Source organism: Pleurodeles waltl, chromosome 5 (genome assembly GCF_031143425.1).
Source record: "Pleurodeles waltl isolate 20211129_DDA chromosome 5, aPleWal1.hap1.20221129, whole genome shotgun sequence".
NCBI classification, from domain to species: Eukaryota; Metazoa; Chordata; class Amphibia; order Caudata; family Salamandridae; genus Pleurodeles; species Pleurodeles waltl.
In genome coordinates, this window is record NC_090444.1 from 288,618,724 (window position 1) to 288,637,817 (window position 19,094).

General features: G+C 42.3%; 1 protein-coding gene across 2 annotated transcripts in view; it reads right to left on the reverse strand.

The window, feature by feature from the left end:
* Positions 1 to 19,094, reverse strand: part of STPG4 (sperm-tail PG-rich repeat containing 4) — a 353,110-nt gene that overhangs the window by 267,876 nt on the left and 66,140 nt on the right. For both annotated transcript variants that reach the window (XM_069234032.1, XM_069234031.1), the window contains exon 2: positions 6,797 to 6,862. In XM_069234032.1, the coding sequence (XP_069090133.1) occupies positions 6,797 to 6,862 (66 nt within the window). The remainder of the gene's footprint in view (positions 1 to 6,796; positions 6,863 to 19,094) is intronic.

The window sequence follows — 19,094 nt, forward strand, 5'->3', positions numbered from 1 at the left end:
GAAATCACAAACAAAATGCCACAAGCGCTTCTCTCAGACCTCTTAAATGCAATACTCAAAATCAATGCTGTAATCAACAACACTTAAGCACTTTTGCTGCTGCCAAGTACTGAACAAAATTTCACATCCTCCTATTCTTTATTGCCCACAAAATAGCAAATAGTGCCACCCATTTTGCTTACTGAAAAATATTCACCAATTTTACCAATACAACAAAATGTATACAGGCCCTCTCCATTCAGTTGATCCTCTTAGAATCCCCACCTTGTTCTCTTTACAGGAAATATACCTTCTTCCCCTCAACAACCATTTCTTACATTTAACTCTTCACATTTGGTAGGAAAGTTATAGCATTTAAATCTGTCAGGCAATATACCTCCTCTGCTGCTTGTATTATTCTCAAAACTGAAAATACTTACTTGATTCATGGAACTGCGCTGCCTTCCTTTGCATATGTGCAAGTCACAAAGTAATGAGCCTAGAAACCTTGAACTTTCACATTGTGAAACATATCACCATATTATCTTTCATAGGAAAGCTAATCAAAATGCCATCTTTCCCAAGCTTTACTCTCGCATTGCTACAAGTAATCTGTCAGGTACCCTGGAGTTTGCGGTTACACAAGGGTAGATACTGTGACTTTCTAGGTATTTCCCAATGCTCTGCATATCCTAGACGAGGGTGATCATTGTCTGCTGGCATTTTATGACTTATTGACTGCATTTTATATTGCTTGACCTATGGGCTGCATTTTATATTGTGGACTATGGTACCCCACTGGAAACTAACAGGCTGGATGAGGTGGTGAGCTGACTCTCCTCTTTTTTCCTAGAGGGATACATTTTTATTAAAATTGACTCATTCAATGTATCATCACTACCTCAAGTCTGCAGGTTCCTACAGGGTTTCATATTTGCTCCCACTTAGTACCTGCAAGGAGTCCTTAGGGTTAATGCGAGTATCATCAGTGTATTGATGGCACTTGTATATATCTGAGAGTCTCCTTTGTTTAGGGCATTACTGACCTCAAAAGTCTTATTGACATTCTAATTAGTTCGATTTTATCTCAGGCTCAAGCCCTTGAAGGTGAAATGCATTTGTTTTTAATCTGGTTAATACTCCAACCAATCAAAGCTAGCCCAACTTTTCCCTCCCCCAGATTAGTCCTGTGAGCAGTCACCTTGGTTGTCACAGTAGACTGTCATTTCACTCTTTAGGCATAGCTGACTTAACTAAATAGGCACATTATAACTCTACTTCCTCCAGAAAATAAAGCCACTCTTATCACCCGACAAATTGCTGAACAATAGTTCAAGCATTGGCAATCTCTTACACTGATGGGGTAATACTCTCCCAGTCGGTCTGCATAAATTCACCTTGACCTCTCTAACAATCTGCACCAAAACAACACCTGGAGGCAAACCATTTGATCTCATTACTCCACTGTTTATTTTCCTTAATTGGCGCTCTGCAGAAGCAATAATCATCTTTAAGATCACGTCACTTAAATATCTGCTGCTTTTAGCTTATATATCAGACTTAATTAACTGAAGGCTCTCGAGTGACCATTAGCAAATCTGTCCAAACTTTGGATGTGTTTTTAATTAAAGACAGTAAAGGCAAGAATATTTTTTTTCTTAATGTGCTCTTGAGATCTTGACATCAGTACGCGCTCACATTTCCCTTGCTACATCTCTACTTACACCTCAAATGGCACTTAAGACTTACCTTATCAATACCCACATGACTTCTAAAATCTAAATGTGCCCCCAGCATTTGCTTTCCTACGGTTCTATTGTTCATCACTGTTCTATGTGTTGCACTCTACTGCTTCTTAGAAATTGTGTGTAAAGCCTATAGTCCAATACATTTGACTGTGCTGTGTTAGCTTTGGTTTTCTTAGTTGTGTGATTGTTTTCTTGTTTTGAGGCTGTTCAAGCCAATCTTCTGCATTTTGGGCACTCTTGCTACTCTCTGCTGTTGAGCTTTTGGGCTTCAATCTGGGCAGCGGCAACAGTCTCATTCGCTGCATTCACAAGTCTTCCATTCTACCACGGGGGGATTTTCCCGGTTCTTTGGGATCATCTTCTGTGGAGATACGTTAGTTCCTGCTGATAGGTGGTTTGACTGAATCAAAGCTAGCCAGTTCCATTTACTTTAAAGGGTTGTGATTTTCATGTGGGTTATGTTCTTGTGCTGTTCTCACCTTATCATGGTCTGTTCCTTCACAGGTGTTGCGTTTTCCCAAGTCTGGACCAATACTCTCAGTGCAGCCGTGGATCCAAATGTGCTAAGTGCAGTTTGTGTTCCAGTGCTCAACAGGTGAGCCCCAAATGTCCTTTTTGTGATCTTTCCATTGCCTGACATCTTACCATGTTGGGCCCTGAGGTTTAGTGGTTGCTTGCTTTCTTTTCCCTTTCCTGGATGGCTTCGGTATTGTGGGATCCCTGCTTCGAAGGTCAATTTGTGGCTGTTGGTCCACCATTGGTTCTTCTTCGTTATCTCTCAATAAACTGACTTTAGGTGCCTCATAGGAGGTATACTTCCCAGTGTTCCCTGTCTTCTAGCCTCAAGCCAGTGTGTGTAGTTGTTTTCTGAATTTGTGTGGCGCTTCTTCTCTACATTTGTTCTCTGGCAAGGACTCAGCAGCCTTCCTTCCTTTGTATTGTTGAGTGCTGTTCTTCTTTGTCTACCAGTCTCAGGCCTCCATCCGTCTTTAATTGGGGCAAGGTCCTGATCCTTGGTTCTGCTGACTTGCAAACATTTCTTTAAGCTGAGACACCACTCCTCCTTGTCATAGATGTTTCTTGCAGCTTTGAAGTGCCAGTGTACTGTCTGAAACATTTGTTCACATCCCTCCTCGGTCCAATTCTACCTCTGTCTGGTGCTGTTTCTTCATGTTTGTTTGAGGTGGCACTCTCCTTGTGTGATTTTGCTTGCCTTTCCTGGGGATGCACTAGTTCCCTAGACTGTGCAGCTGCTCACTCCCTGTGGATGGAACATTGTGGGTTGTTCAAGCTTGTGTCCTCCATGTCTCCTTTGTTGCTTCCCCTCACTTCAGCTTTGGGAGAGGGTGTTGCCTCAGGTTAGTCTATCATGATGGACTGTCACGTCTACAGCACAGTTTTCTCAGTTCATCACTGGGATTATTTTCCTCATGGGTTTTCATGGGGGTTGTATCCTAGGCAGTATGTGCATACGAGGGTTCTTGCTTTCTTAGAGGATGACTTCTTCCTGGGTCTCCTGTTTCTGCTCTCCATGAGCAAAGGGCACCACTTTAAGATTTCAAGGGGTTTGGTTTGCTTAGTTTTCACAAGTCATTTTTGGCACCGACATTTTGCAATGTCTTCTGGCCTTTTATCTAGTTGTGTATTTTCCCATCCCGTCTTGGGATCTGTCTTTGATCCTTAGGGTTTAACCCCAAAAATCTGTGGATTGGCCCTTTTTCCAACCACTGCCTGTGTTTGCTCCTTCTTCCTGCAGAGGTACTGTCTTGTGGCCATACCCTTAGTAGGTGGGAGAGTTTTGTGCTTTTCAATGTCATAAATCTTTTCTGTTTCTTTGCCTCAATTTTGTTATTTTTCTCTGGAGTCTCACCTTCTACCCAATGGTTTGCTCGGGTCCCTTTCAATCTCATCCTTGACCTACCAGTATGAAATCCTCACCCTTTCTACGTGTTCTTGTTCCCCTCTCTGGTAATGGACAGGGCTATCTCCATGTATTTATTTTACCATTGCAACGTTTCTCTTCTGTTCTTTTTGACATGTGATCTGCTGTATTTTTTGTCATGTTTGAATACTATGGAAAATGGAGTGCGCCGTCAGTGGGCACCTTCATTCTCTAAGTTCAGCTGACTCTTTCTTGGTTATGCACCTCCTCTGGGATTCCCGTACTCAGTCCATTTCAGATGCGATTCACTCATTGCATGACTGCTTCATAGGCTGGATAGTGGGGCATGGGTGTGTGACTTATGTTGTGCTGCTTCATGGGCAGGTCTGGCCATTTTTTTGCTCTATTTTGCTCTAGTCCTCCGTGTGCTCAAATGGGGACTGAGTGGGGACTGAGGTTCTTGGTGTGGAGCACTATGGAGCCTTTCTTTGTTTCAGCCTTTCGATCGTGTTGCAGTTCCTCCATCTCTTATATGGGTTGTGCTTTGGGTGTGCAGAGTTTTACTGTTTGGATCATCCTCACATATTAGAAGTATCATGAGGAAGGTAGTTTAGGCAGTAATATTCTGATTACTTACCAAAAATCTTCATTACTGTAACACGTCAAAGGGCTTCACTCCCAGCCTCCCTCGGCTTCGCCTCGCGGTGTTTTTGATTGCCTTGGTACATACAGGATGTGCTGTGAGCAGGAAGTGACGGGGTTCCTAAAACAAGTTTTCTTGTATTAGGGGCAGGTGAATTGTCTGTCTTTGGAGTGAAGCCTCATCAAGTCAACATGCGCCCTAATTCACACTGAATGCTTTGCAACACTGATGTTTGTTAGTTTACTGGGTAACGGGCTACTGTCAGGGTAGGTACAGCAACCATTCTAAGGATATTTATGGTGTGCGAAAACAATAATTTTAAACATTAATCTCAAGATATGATATCTGAACACTCATACCACTGGAACATTTTTGAGCATGTGGCAGGGTGATAAAAGTGTCTGGTACTTGTAGGCAATACTCTTCCTACAAATAAATGTGCACAGCTGCCAACTAACTCCATTCCATATGGGTGACCTTTGATCAAGCTAGATTTTCAGGGAACAAAAACAATCATGCTTTGCCTTTTATTTTTTCTTTCCCCATTGCAATCGTCGGCCTAATAGTACCAAAAACAGAACTTGCAAAACGTACCTCCCTGACACTGGGCCAGTTGACAGCTAAGCACGTGATTATTTTTTAGAAAGAGTACACTGCTCCTTCTCATCTCCACGAAAATTGAACAAACTGAACAAATATAAAAAGATTTGAAATATGTTTGGTAAAAAGGTCTAAACCTAAGATAAACATGTCAGTGATAACCATGTCAGTGATGATGTAATTTATGATACTTAGCTAATATTCTGATAGATGTCAGAACTAATTGTACACATCATTGTCTAGATACACTGCTCAATCAGATCTTTTCTGGTCTAACGTTCTTTTTTCTCCATTTCTAGAGACGCTGCTGTAAATAAAATTACATTTAGATGGGGTTAATAGGACGTAATTTGGTTTGCAGAGCACTTTGAGCAGCAACTCATTTCCTTTCACTTGTGGTGGTATTACCATGGAGATTGATGCTTAGACATGGACACTTTCATCTGGATATGTACATAGCAACATAAGGGGCTGAGCATTCATGAAGATGTGTTTCTGTTGTCAGTGCCTCGATCAGCAATTTCATGGAGCGGATTGCAAGCTGAGCCCATTTTGTCTCATTTTTTTTAGTGATTAAATATTACAATAACAAATCATTTAAGCAAAGTTTCTGTGAAGGATACATCATGACAAGCAATATGGGAGAGTCGAAAGTGGTTTATTTTCTTGGACACCCTATATTGATCGTTGAGACTGGCTCCTTCAGTCAGAACGCGGGCATTAACTATTGTTTGTATGCCTCATAAATTCAGTGAGTGTGTGAAGAAGAGGCATGAGCCAGATAGGGGGAGTCCGGTGTGTTGGCATTGTGAAAATAGGAGACATAGGCCCTTACCAGTGCTAGGTATGACTTCCATTAGAAGGCACTAGCATGAACTGTTAAATCATTGCGTACCTATTCACTGATGTGACACTAGAAACGTGAAAAATTAAGGGGCAGATTTCTGCAGCACACATAGAAGAAGCAAAATGCCATGGATGATTGTTTATGTGCAGGAAGGTGTCCCGTCCTGCACAGGAACAATCATTCAAAAATGACGCTTTGGCATCCTATCTGTGCTGCATTCTGCAGCACACATAGAAGTGACAAATTGCCATTATAGATCGTTTATGTGCAGGAAGGCATTCCTTCCTGCATATAAACAATCACTCCCCTCAACGCAGACACTCTTGAATTATGTGCGACGATGCCTGCATTGGCGAAGGCAGCTTAATTTAGCACCAGTGCAGGGGGAAACACAAGGGCTGTGACATATTGTTGTGAACACGATACAGCCCTGCGTTTCATAACTGGGCAGTGCGGTGCTGCTGATTTTGGCACAGCACCACGCTGCACCAATCCTCGTAAATCTGGCCCTAAATGTTTTTCACACCTGTGACTCACAGCGGTAGGAAGCAGTGCAATTCACATGTTGAAATGGCAGATAGACCAGAGGGAATTGAAGGATTGGTAGATGGTGTTTCAACATCTTCCCTGTCTTCCCCACCTATCCATCTTCCCCCTACCTCTCCCTGGCCTCTACAGAACCCAAGGAAGTAGTAGGCAGCAAGATATACTAATAGGGGGAAGGAAGTCTGCAAAGAAGCAAGGGAGATAGTGGTTCTGTGCTTTAGTTGGCAGCGTTCTGTGGGACAGGGCAGGGGACACGCAGCAAGTGCTCTCAGCTCGCTAAGACAGACCATGGATCAGCAGGCTGAGGAAAGCCAGGGAGAGATGGGAGGCGAATAGTGGCTTTACACCAGATATTTTCACAGTGGATTTCAAGGGTCGGAAACGGGGAAGCCCAGAAGGAGGTGAGTAAAGCTGCTAGTTTGGGATGGCATCTCTTTTCAGAGGGGTTGGGAGTGGAATGGTCATTAGCCTTCCTTTAACATCAAAACTCATTGAGTTGCAACCTAGTAGAATCAGATAACTTTAATAAAAACATATATATGTATACTTACTCGTAAAGCATACAGCCACCACCCATCTCTTTCTGAGAAGTGATTTTCTTTTTCCTTGGAAGAACTCTGTGGGAAACAAGTGTACAGTTAGTCTGTGAAATATCAGATGCCGGAGACATAATATTAATTCGGCATTGCTTAGGTAACATAAACCCCATCATTAAAAGTGTAAACCAATATATATGTTTAAACTGTATCCCCTGCTGAAAAACACAAGAGCGTGGATTTAAGAAAAGTGGCACTGCATCCAATGCAGCACAACTTTTCTTGCACCCCTTAGCGACCCCCTAACGCCACCATGTATCTGTGAAACCGTGCACTATGGCGGTAGTTAGGGAAACTAGCGCTAACATTTTTGTCGCAATGTCAAACTTTTTGACGCTAGTTTAGAGCTTTGCAAGACTAATGTAAAAAATGTTGATGCTAATCCTGCAAAGCCTATTGAAAACAATGGCATGCTTCCTTTTAACGCCTGCTCTGAGGAGGCATTAAAAGTGCCAAACAAATGACGCTAAGAAATAGCTTAGAATTCGTTGCGCCATTTTTTTGGGCACCCCCAACCGGAGCAGGCTCCCTTTGCATACATTATGCCTGGCGCAGGCGTAATGTAGCGCAAAGTGCTACAAAGTGGCGCAGTGCATGCATTGCACCAATTGTCAATTTGGTGCGTTTTTTTTTTTACCTTGTTGGACCACATTAGGGTACAAAAAATTACGCTAATGCAGCACACGGAGGCGATGGACTCTTAAATCAGCACCAAGGTATCTAAGTGCATTGATATTTTGTCAACAGCTGCGTGTAAAGTGGAAAAGTATGTGCTCGAGGGAATCACACACAGAGAAAATGTAGTTTTAGATACTTATGAACAGTAATTGCACAATCCCTAAGGATGCCACGGTTTTTATTATATTCAGGCGCAATAAATAGCTTTTGGACATTGGTGTGTACCTGACTGCAGGAAAACAGACAATTGTTGTTATAATGCGTTTTTTTTCGGAACGTTGGCGTCCGTTTTGTTTTAACACCGCTCATAATAAATTAGACTTTCATTGTGCCCCATGCAAGTGTACCTGAGTTGGATCTGAGACAAAGAAAAGAACCAGGGCTCCTTAAACCCATGGTTTTATTGAACATCGATCAAAATATTCTAGTTGAGGAGACGTGTTGTTTTAGCCATCGCACACTTTTCTGTTGATGCAAAGGTGCAACAGCCAGCAGAAAAGGGATCGTGGTCTTACCGAAGAGTAAAATATTGTTAACGTGACGCATTGCAAAACATACTTACAAGTCTACTTGTATGAAAATAATACTTTTCGATAGGTTATTTCGTTTTAAACACTTTCCTAAGAAAATATGATTTACTAATGTGTCTGTTTTCATTCTTTCGTTCTTTTTTTCCTTGACAACATACCATCTTTCAGACTGTCTTGCCCAGGGCTGAGTGATTCTTAGCTACAGGGGCATATCTTCAGAGGGGTGTGGGTGAGGATGTTACACATACTTAATAAATACATTCTAGGGTCTGTAATCGGATCCAGCGCCCCTGGGTTGGATTATGGCATTGTCTGCGTCAAAACACATTGTTTACAGCAAAAATGCCCCTGTATAAAATTCTCTAGACCGCCCTCAGGAACTGAGTAGGGAAGGCAAATTATGTAATTAAGGGTCACTGACCCGATGGCTCTGGAACAGCTAATATCTACAAATATGTCACCTTTAAGACTATGCATTTAAAGTGAGACAAGGGAAATTGTTTCCATTTGTTTATTTTGGTTTGGCTACTTAGATCTGGGCTCACAGACACAGTCGACCCATTCTTGTTAGAAGCATATGTTTATAGCTCCATTTACGCCAGTAATTAATCGAAGGATTCCTGGCAGACCTGAATACTTTTACTACTACAAGTTTCTCCACCCCGAGTTCGGAGATATCCGCAATAGTAAAGCCAACAAAAGGTGTGTAAACTGGGTTTTCCAAGGCGTGGTTCGCCTCGTATATGTCCGTGGGCAATGCCCGATCTGGCCATTTACCTCACTAGGAATGGTCGGAAGGGCCGTGAAGTGCTGGAGTTACTCCTGTTTCAGATTTGGTTGGGAAGTAGGGAACGTGGCTTTTCAACTGAGAAACATGTTTTCTTTATAAAGTATGCATTTGTCCAGCGGGTTCAGTCCCCACGTGCACTCCTCAATGCAAAATTCCACACAGGGGTAATAGAGGTCCAGGGGAAATGTCACCTGAAATTCCCAGTAGAAAGCCTGGAAACCTTCACCTGGTGCAGCTTTGCACGGGTACTACTGGAAATGCGTGTACATTTCGAAAAATACAAAGATCTGCACCTCTGTGGAGGAATATCGTTACAGGTGCATATTTACTACTTTCTTTATAAACTGGTCCCACAATGTCTACACACACTTCCGGTAATGGGAAAGGGTAGAGGCGTGGGGGAAAAATACCATGGTCTCCTGTTCAACGGCAGCTTATCTGCTTTAAAAGCATGCATGATGTAAAAACGAACTGCACGTTGTGTATTCCAGAAATGTAGTAACTCCTAATCACTTTCTCTTGATTGTAAAGTGATTTCACTGGGACCTGACTCGCACGATAGTTTTCTATGTAATGTACGGCAAGAGGGGTGAGGCTCCTGCCAGGGGCGACTCCTGTGCACGGATGTCGGGTTTTCGCCCTTATATTTTTGCGACACACATAGATGATAATAATTAGTAACAGCAATTAACATCTAAAAGTCTAACAAAGCAATGCATATGCCTGGGTGCCTGGCTGTCTTTCTCTCAGACAGTGCTTAATTTGTGCTTGTTGTTTCCGGTGCTGAGCACCGGCTCTTAATTGTGAGGGCCGGGGCTTATTCTTCAACCTCAAGCAATTGCTGCGAGCAAAAGACACATATGAGAAAGACGGAAGAAGGAAAAACTAAAAAGCGTCATAAATGGAGAAAGTAGAAAGTTGCAGGATGAGCTGAAGGGGCAGGGGTGGCCGTAAATGGATTGAAGAGGCCCGAGACGGCTTGAGGATTACGCTGCCTCAGTTTTCAGTGCTGGCAGATTTAATTAAAGCAGTCTCGTGTTTAAGAGAAGGGCGTTGAGCACCGGCACCTCTTTATTTACAAATTAAATGCTGATCTCATCCTCTCATATTCGAGAATCAGGACAGCTAAACAATGTCCAGAGGCAGACACGCCTGTGCACATGTGCCAGCTAACATTGTTTATAATGGGGCTCCAATTAGCAGGCTAAGAAGGGGCAATTTAGTGGCAAGCCTGGCCTGCAATCCTCAGGGACTACCCACTGGTGGCACGCAGCATCATCACATTTTACAGCAGCCCCAGGCGTGTAAGTCATCAGTCCTGTACTTCTCGGGCCGCTTGCCAATCATTCCTGGAACTTCCTCACTATTTCACCCTTTCTCGAATCGTCACACTGTAGAGTGGGGACAGCAAGCCTCACTTACCCCACCCCGGCCCACCATATGACAAGTTGGGAAAGGGTTGGGCTACAGGAGGCTGTCTGTGAAGGAATAAGTGTCAATCATTAAGCATGTATTACAACAAAAGTAGCCACAATGCTCCTGCAGGTGCATAACAACAAAAGTAGCCATATGCTCCCGAAGGGTTCATATCAGTAGCAGGAGAGCATACAGACAATTTTCCGGTACAACATTTTAGATCCAGTCACCATTAACAACTTCAGGGAAGTGTATTCATTTGTAATTTTTCCGAAAATACCTGTGGACTCTTTCTGTGATTTGAACTCCGAATTAAAATGTCAATTCACAAAGAGAATTGACCAGAACTTTCTTGAGCAAAACAAGGTGCATCCAATGAGACAATAAGACTATGGTCATAGCTGAAAAAGACACACTGGCATTTTGGAAGTTATCAGAAAGTGGGTTGGATGCGGATGGAACATGCCGAGAGTGTACTTCAGTGTAATATATTTCCAAGTGGGCACAGCTCAAGTGAGCCAGGTTAAAGCTATACTGTCACCTCTTACACAGGTATAGGTGGACGAGCCCCTAAATTAACAGGGATGGCCGAGCCAGAGCTGAGCCAAAGGCAGCTCTGGTTCTAAGAGAAATATTTGCCATGAAAATCATGAAACAAAGATCATGTTGGAATATGAAAGTTTTCTTCAAAATTCCAAAAAGTGCATTTTTAACACGTGGAAGCATTTCACCTTAGCACGTAGGATTGTGTTACTGTAATGAAAAGTATTTATTAAAAGTGAGTTTTAAATGTGAACTGAGCAACATCCCTGGCCCTGCTCTGATGACAATGCTATTAGTAAAATAAGAGGCATATCAGGGGTCATGTGAATCCTATATTGGGGGTAAATTCTTATAATTTATGGTTTATAATTGGAGCATTTAACATCAATTTGTAAAAATGTTAGTAGTAGGAGAACTCCCCACCCCAAGACCTCCTGGGAAATACTCAGCTTACTTGCTTTGCTCTCTCATGTGCCACAATCCAGTAATTGATCTTAGAGCCCACCACTATCCCATTCCACCAGCTATCCGTGGCTCCTGCTAACATAAAAACGTCTGCTGTAACAAGCTTTGCTGCGCTTTCAGATCACACAACATGAAATTCATAGCATCAAATAAAATTAAAGTTGAAGAGAGAAAGAGAGAAACTTGCTCACACACTTAAGCAGAAACTGGATTAACCCACCACCTAGCTATGTTACTGATGCAGATTACTGTAGTAGATACACAACTCGCGGGGAATGGAGTCTACAATGTGGAAGTGACACCCGTCATAGCCATATCGGGTTCAATGCATGGTTGTTGGGAAATGTTAGACTCACAACCCCCAAATCTCACAAAGATAGGATGCTGCTTAGCTAGGTATGGCTGTAGAGAGTTTAATGTGCATTGTACCACTGCTAAGGTAGTTAATATAAGTGTGGGGAGGAGATCCATTAGGACTCATTCCCGGGGGGGGGGGGGGGATAAAGATTAAATAAGATATAAGGGATCAGGATAGAACCCCCAAGTCTTTGAGTAGCCTGAAACCATCGAAAATATGACTAGAAATATAAGTAGAAAAGATTTGAAAACCAAATGCCTAGGGCATGTTGAGGAACTTCGGTTGTCTATAGAATTGCCGAAACCTACTGCATTAAAGATTCAATCTATGTTGATCACATATGATATGTAACCTTATCTTAAGTTTATGCTAAATCTTAGGCAATAATTCGTTCTCACTCGTTTTAGAATGGACATTTTTCATCGCTTAACCCGTTTTCCTGTAATGAATGGCTGGTCTCAAACTTTAGTAAACTGCGCCATGATCAAGTGTCAAAACAGAACACTATGCACTTGGCGTTCTTCTGCAAAAGGTATACCCAACAGCGGAAACACGACATTGTCCCAATGTTAAGGTCTTTTCATTTTACACAATGCTGCCCCACAAATCTTTTTTTACAAACTTTACCTACACTGGACATTTGTTGCTGTATGTCAAGTTTTTTGTGGGCGGTGGTTAGTGCAAGGAAGAAATTATAATCAGGTGCAATACTGATTTATGGTTTTATTCTTTGCAGGGTTTTAATCATTTTATGCATTTGAGTGGTGACAAACATTATTTTGTGTAGTGTTTCTCACTAATCTCTCAAAAGTCACACTTTTGGAATCTGGTAATGTCAAATAAATAAAACTCTGATTCTATTTGTGTAGCTGATGTGTATGAGCAGCCTGCACATTTATGGTGCCACGGGTAACTAAGACCCAATAACTCATTAATAGGTATCACCTCATTTAAAACAGCCAGCATCACCATTAGAATCTCCTGTGCATCTTCTTGAGTTTCTTGAGAAAACTGTACAGATCCACTACATACATCCACAGTGTCTCAAATTACTGATGCATGACATACAAAGGATGAAGTGCTTCTAGGCACAGCAAGAAGGTACCTCAAAAACTCGGTTTCTACCTTTAGTAACACCATGTAGTTAGGGTGTCCCACACACCCGTCCCATAAGTGGCTAAGGACATACATTTAGTCTTGTAAACCTTAAGCAATCATTAGCATTTCATTAGGCAAATGCATACCTACGTTTCTCACAAAGTTGATCATATGATTTCCTTAACTGGAGATTCCTGGCCTTAGTAGGTTGTGTCCATGTGCCCGTATTATCAAAAAGTATACCTAAATAAGAAAAAGTTGCTATAGTACAGATGTTTACATATATATTTTTATGTCACAGCACTTTGCTGTCCTTCTTCCAAGTCCTAAATTGTGCATGTTGGAAACAAACTTAGTCAACACACTCTGAATCTGCCAATTCAGTTGTTTCCTGTCTAACTTGCTCCATTGCAGCCTCCACCTCATTCATTGCAATAGCAGCCTCATTTTCAATTATTGGCTGTCCAAGTGGGTCCTGAGTTTAAGCAGCTGAACTTTGGCTACTTTCTGAGTTGTCCTTAGCTACCTCAGCCGCAACTGTAATCCACTAGCACACCTATACAGACATTCACTTCTCACATACCCACATAGTCATTCAGAGACCCATTTGCCATGCATACAGACACTCACACAGCTACTCATGCACCCACACAGCCTTTCAGAAACCCACTCTCACCCCCACTCACAGGCACTCACACACCCACTCACACGCCCACGTACGCACCAACAGACATTTACATCCCCACTAACATACCCATACAGTCACTGACAGAACTCCTGACACACCCAAATAGCCACTCAGACACCCATTCCCACACATATACATCCACTCTTACACCCTCTCACAGACCTACACAGCCACTCACACCCACTCGCACACCCACATCCACACATTTACATCCCCACTAACACACCATACAGTCACTGACACAGCTACTGACGCTCCCACACAGCCATTCACACATCCATTCACACTCACAGTCACTCAGACACCCATTTACACATCCACACACCTACTCACAGACTCATACACCCATACAGATACTCACACACCAACTCACACAGCCACTCATACACCCAATCACAGACCCACACATCAATTCAGCCAGTCTCTTACCCACTGACACACCCACACAGACATTTACATTCCAACTAACACACCCACACAGTCAGTGACACAGCTACTGACCCTCCCACACAGCTACTCACACAGTCATTCACACAGTAACTCACACACCCATTTACACATCCACACACCTACTCACATGGACTTATTCACCCATACAGATACTCACACACTCATTCACACACCCACACAGCCACTTACACACCTACTCAGAGACCTACACAGCTACTCTCACATCTAGAGTGCCACTTATACAAGCATTATTAAACCCACACAGCCACTTACACATCCACTGAGATACCCATACAGCCACTTACACATCCACTTGCATTTTAGTATTCTAGATGACATTGCAAAACATTTGCTGGTGCTGTCTTTAATACTTTAAAGGTTTATTCCCCTTAGTGCATTTTAAAGTAGTCAGATATGCAATTTTGATTTCACTTATGTGGGGTATGATACATGTTTACATAGAAAAACTCAGAAACACTTAGACACACAATTCTACAAAAACATAAAAAATTAGTTACTTCTTTGTTTATCCAGATGAAGTGGTTCTAAAAAGTAATGTTTTTTTGTGGATTTTCTGAAAAAAGTTTTAGTTTTTTTGTGGCTTTTTTCTCGTAGAAAAAAATAAGCAGGTTGGTAAAGTGAGTAAAGGAAGGCAACTTGGAAGAAGCAACTGGCTTCAGTCTTTAAGAAGAAAAGGCGGTGGAACGGTGAGGTGAAAAACAAATTAAGAATTATGCTTGTTGACAGCATCCATAAACTGGGCAACAGATTACATTTTTAGTCCCACTTGCATATGGCATTTGCCACGAGTGCCATATCTTGCAGTTGTGATGAAATAGCGGGGATGGTAACTATCTGGTCGGGTGGTAAGGGGCCTACAGATGATCCAGCTCCTAATGATGTTGCGCCATTCTCCCTCTCTCTGATCATCCTAATGTACGTCCTCATGTAAATGGTTTTGCAATGCTTCCACATAGAGAACATGCCATGCGGATACTTCTTACATGTACCTCTCAACAGTTTTTTGCTGCATATATTGCATTGGACAATTTTGGCGACAAACTTTCTTTTCTACTGAAGGAACAGGGAAATGTTTCCAAATGTCAGAAACTTTCTTTGGAGGTGGGAATGCTTCTTCTTCTTCTTCTTCATGCTGCTCTTTCCCTTCTCATCTTGACTATCAAATTCTGTTCTTATGAAGGAAAGCCAAAAAAGTGATGGAGCTGTGGTTTTCAGTCTGTCTCCAGAGAGATGTAAAACCCAAATAACTGATTTAGGGTGTGGTTTACAATGTGCATGGATGGGGACTTACTGAATTCAATGAGATTTTGAGGTCTGGGAACGTTCCTGGCATTGCAGACCTGTGGAGGCATTGCGGCAGATCTGCAGATTGGCCAAACTTGTAAAATAAATAAGTATACTGTGAAACAAAAATAGACTTTGTAAATTGTAGTGTATGTTTATAGCTGTAAATTGTAGTGTATGTTTATAGCTTCCCTGTTGTATATATTAAAATTTGTGTGGCCTATATATGATATTTATATTTTTAAATACTTTGTCGAATCTGCGGATCCACCACGATTTTGTCACAGGAACTAGTAACCATAGGGTACTCATATGGGCTTCCTTCTTAAATTTGCGGCGGATTTGGGGATCCATAAAATGAGTACAAAAAGAAAAAAACTTGGTGCATTACATTTATAGAAAGTCTACAGAATTTACTTTACCTTGATTTGTTAATTGTTACTTTTAAAATGTATAATAAGAATACATGTGTGAATAAAATGTATTTAGAAATTTGAGAAAATGTACATCACTAAACTGAACTTATGGGTAGAATTGTAGTACAATATATATTTAAAAAAACTGGTGAAATTCACAAAAAAAGGCTACAAGGACATTATAGTTAAGAAATAGCATTTAAAAACCTTGGCAATTCACTAAAAAAACAAAGGTTATACTGATGTTATAGTTAGTAAATAAAATTAACAAAACCTCAGAAATTCACTCAAAACACCAAACATTACAGGGACTTTATAGTTAGGAAATAGAATTAAAAAAAACGTAGAAAATTGCTGAAAAAAAGATTACACGGACATTATAGTTAGGTTCAGATTTTGCACACACAAAACCATAGAAAGTCAACATTATATTTACCTGAGCTCACTATAACTTTCCTACCCGCAATGCATGGCTTATGACCTCAAATATTACATCACTCATGACATGGTCAGTGATATCACACATGAAATCTCAACTGACATCACTGATGAGATCATCCAGCAAAGTAAATTTCAATATACTTCCTAAAATGCCATTTCATTTTTTTTTTAAATAAGAAGACACAAGTGAGAGAAGTGCAGCACAGAGCTCATTGTAACTTATCAACTACTACATTCACTTAGCGCCTAGGGGATATTTCTCGGCAGATAGCTCTGTCTCTTCTGAATTACTACTATAAACACTAATGAGCAATGCAATACATCAAACTGTATACACTAGTCTATTGGAAACCAGAATAACACCATTTATGAACCTGGAAAGAAGTTTTAGGGCAAATGTCAGATTTACAGAAACCACTGCAACATACAATCAGTAGAAAGCGTCTCAGCAGACAGGCTCCTGTGTCACAAACCACTAGTAAAATTATTCTTTATCCTGTAGAAAGGTGTGAGCAGAGAGGTCAGTCTGTTGTAAATGTCTACTACACTCAGTATCACTCTAGAGAAACGTCTTAGTGGGTACAGTCAATCATCACATAGGAGAGAGGTCTAAGGAAACTGATCAGTATGTCATAAAACAGAACAATACTCAACCATCACTGTGGAGTGAAGTCTCAAGGAACAGCTTAAGGAACAGCTTAGACTGTCACAAAGCACTACGATACACATAAATCAGCAGGGGACATGTCAGTGTTGAGGCTAGTTCACTGATAAATAGCACACCCACTTTAAAAACAGGATTATAGACCAGATGACAGAGGTTACAAATAGAATCACTCAGTAGTACAGAAGGAATATTAATTTAACTTATGCAGCTGCTTAGTATTAATATTTAAGTCTGAGAAACTTTTACGAAACACATGCATACTGGATTTATTTATATATATTTTTTAAAATATATTTTTATTGTTTTTGCAGATTGCAGATACATACGTGCTCAACAATAGGATTACCCATCCCCTGGTGCCCTCCCCCCATGTCAACTCCCAGAAAGTCAATAGACGCTCCTTACTTAGCATAGTCCATCCTGCCGACCAACCTGATCAGGGACTGAAATCTGTGTAGGATTATCAGTTGAGGTCTTCGTCAACATCCTTTCGAGCAGCTGATTGTGATTGATCTGACAGTGAATCATACAGGTTTTTAAGGCAATCAAGCAAGGAGTCCCATTGTCATGCTGTGTCCCTAGGTCTGCAACCCCTAGCCGCCACCCGGTGTAATATTTTCCCTTCCGCATCTGCCCATCGTATTAATGCGGCTTGACATTTTTGTAGGCAGGGGGCCCCCAGGGTCCTTCCAGTGTATCGTAATCTCTCTTTTGGCCAGTATCAATGCCAGGTCTATATATCTGTTAGTGGGTTTTTTAGCGTTAGGTCGGGGAAAGTCCCCCATAATGCTACTAGAGGAGACAGCGAGAGACTCCTGTCCTTGACTGCAGTTATACTTTTAAATACCTCTTTCCAATAGGGCTCAAGTTTTGAGCAGCTCATCAGCATGTGGGCTAGGCCAGCCTCCGGGTCTGAGGAACGGGGGCATCTATCACACCCAGAAGCAACCATTTTTGCTATTTTATAGGGGGTAAGGTATGCCCTGTGATAAATATAGAGGTTAATGAGTTTGAAAAGAGCGTTCCAAGACACTGTGTGTACGTGTGTTGTGATGGTAGCCCAACACTGCTCATTTATTGGGGGTCCCTATATCCGTTTGCCATGCTAGTTCTAGTTAGTCCAATGGAAGAATTATGTCCTTATGTAATGCCCTGTAGAGAGCGGACACCACTTTCCTCTCCCCTCCCCAAGTACAAATGGCCTGGCATCCTTCATGTGTAGATGGTTCGTGTACTCCCAATTTCCAGTGTTGCTGTATGACTTTTGTGATTGAACTATACAAGAGAAACAACCCCGGGGAGCATCAAACTGCTCCCTCAGAGAAGTAAAGGTCAGTAATTCTCCGTTATGGGACAGGTCTCCCAATGTGGTAATGTTATGTGTAGCTAGTCTTGAGAACCCCATCAGGGCCCGCCCCCCAGGCAACCCGGCCAGACTGCTCATCAGCCCCTCTGATGCGTATGGTAGCACAGTACGTGTACGCTGTAGACTACGCTTCCAGCACGCAAGCAAGGTATGTAATGCCGGCGGGTGTTGCCCCTGCCGTCTCCTGGGATTCAACAGTAAGCCCAGGAGGGCAGGGAGTGAGTGCCCCACGTAGTGTCTTGGCCTGGTCCCCTCATGTTCAGCGTGAAGTGTTCTCGCAAGCCATTGCAGTTAACCGGCCAGATGGTAAATTTCCACATCCGGAGCTGCCAGTCCTCCCTCCGCCGTTGGTCTCTGGAGCGTGCCGATTGCCAGTCTGTGCCTGCCCGTTCCCCAGATAAAGCCAGTTATAGTGGAATTAATGTCCCGGAATAGTGATTGAGGAATGAGTAATTGTAGGGTTGAAAAATAATTCATCAGTCTGGGCAATGCTACCATTTTTATTAGTGCCACTCTCCCTGTCACCGACAGCCGCAGTGTTTTCCAAAATAGAATATCGGAGCGCAGCTTCCGAACCGCCCGGTGCACATTATCCTCTAATAAATCTTCAAGTTTGTGATAAATATGTACCCCCAGGTAACGAAACGTGGAAGGGGTCCACTCAAGCCCCCATGTGTTTTCCACCCTCGGGGCTCCCTCCTGTAAGGGGAAAATATGAGATTTCTGCCAATTAATGTGTAGTACCGACAAGTCTCTGAATTTTTCCAGCAGAGCCATTGCTCCCGGCAGATCCGTCTTCAACGTCCCCCAGAAAAAGCAGCATATCGTCTGCATAAAGCGCAATGTGGTGATCTTGCGTCTAAGCTCTGAGCCCTGTGAAGTAGTAGCCTGATCTCGTGGCCTGTGCCAGCGGCTCCACCGTGATCGCAAACAGCAGAGGTGACAAAGAGCAGCCCTGTCTGGTGCCCCTGCCGATCAGATATGGCTCTCACACCGTCTGACCCATGCGTACAGGTGCCATAGGGTTTGTGTATAGGAGATT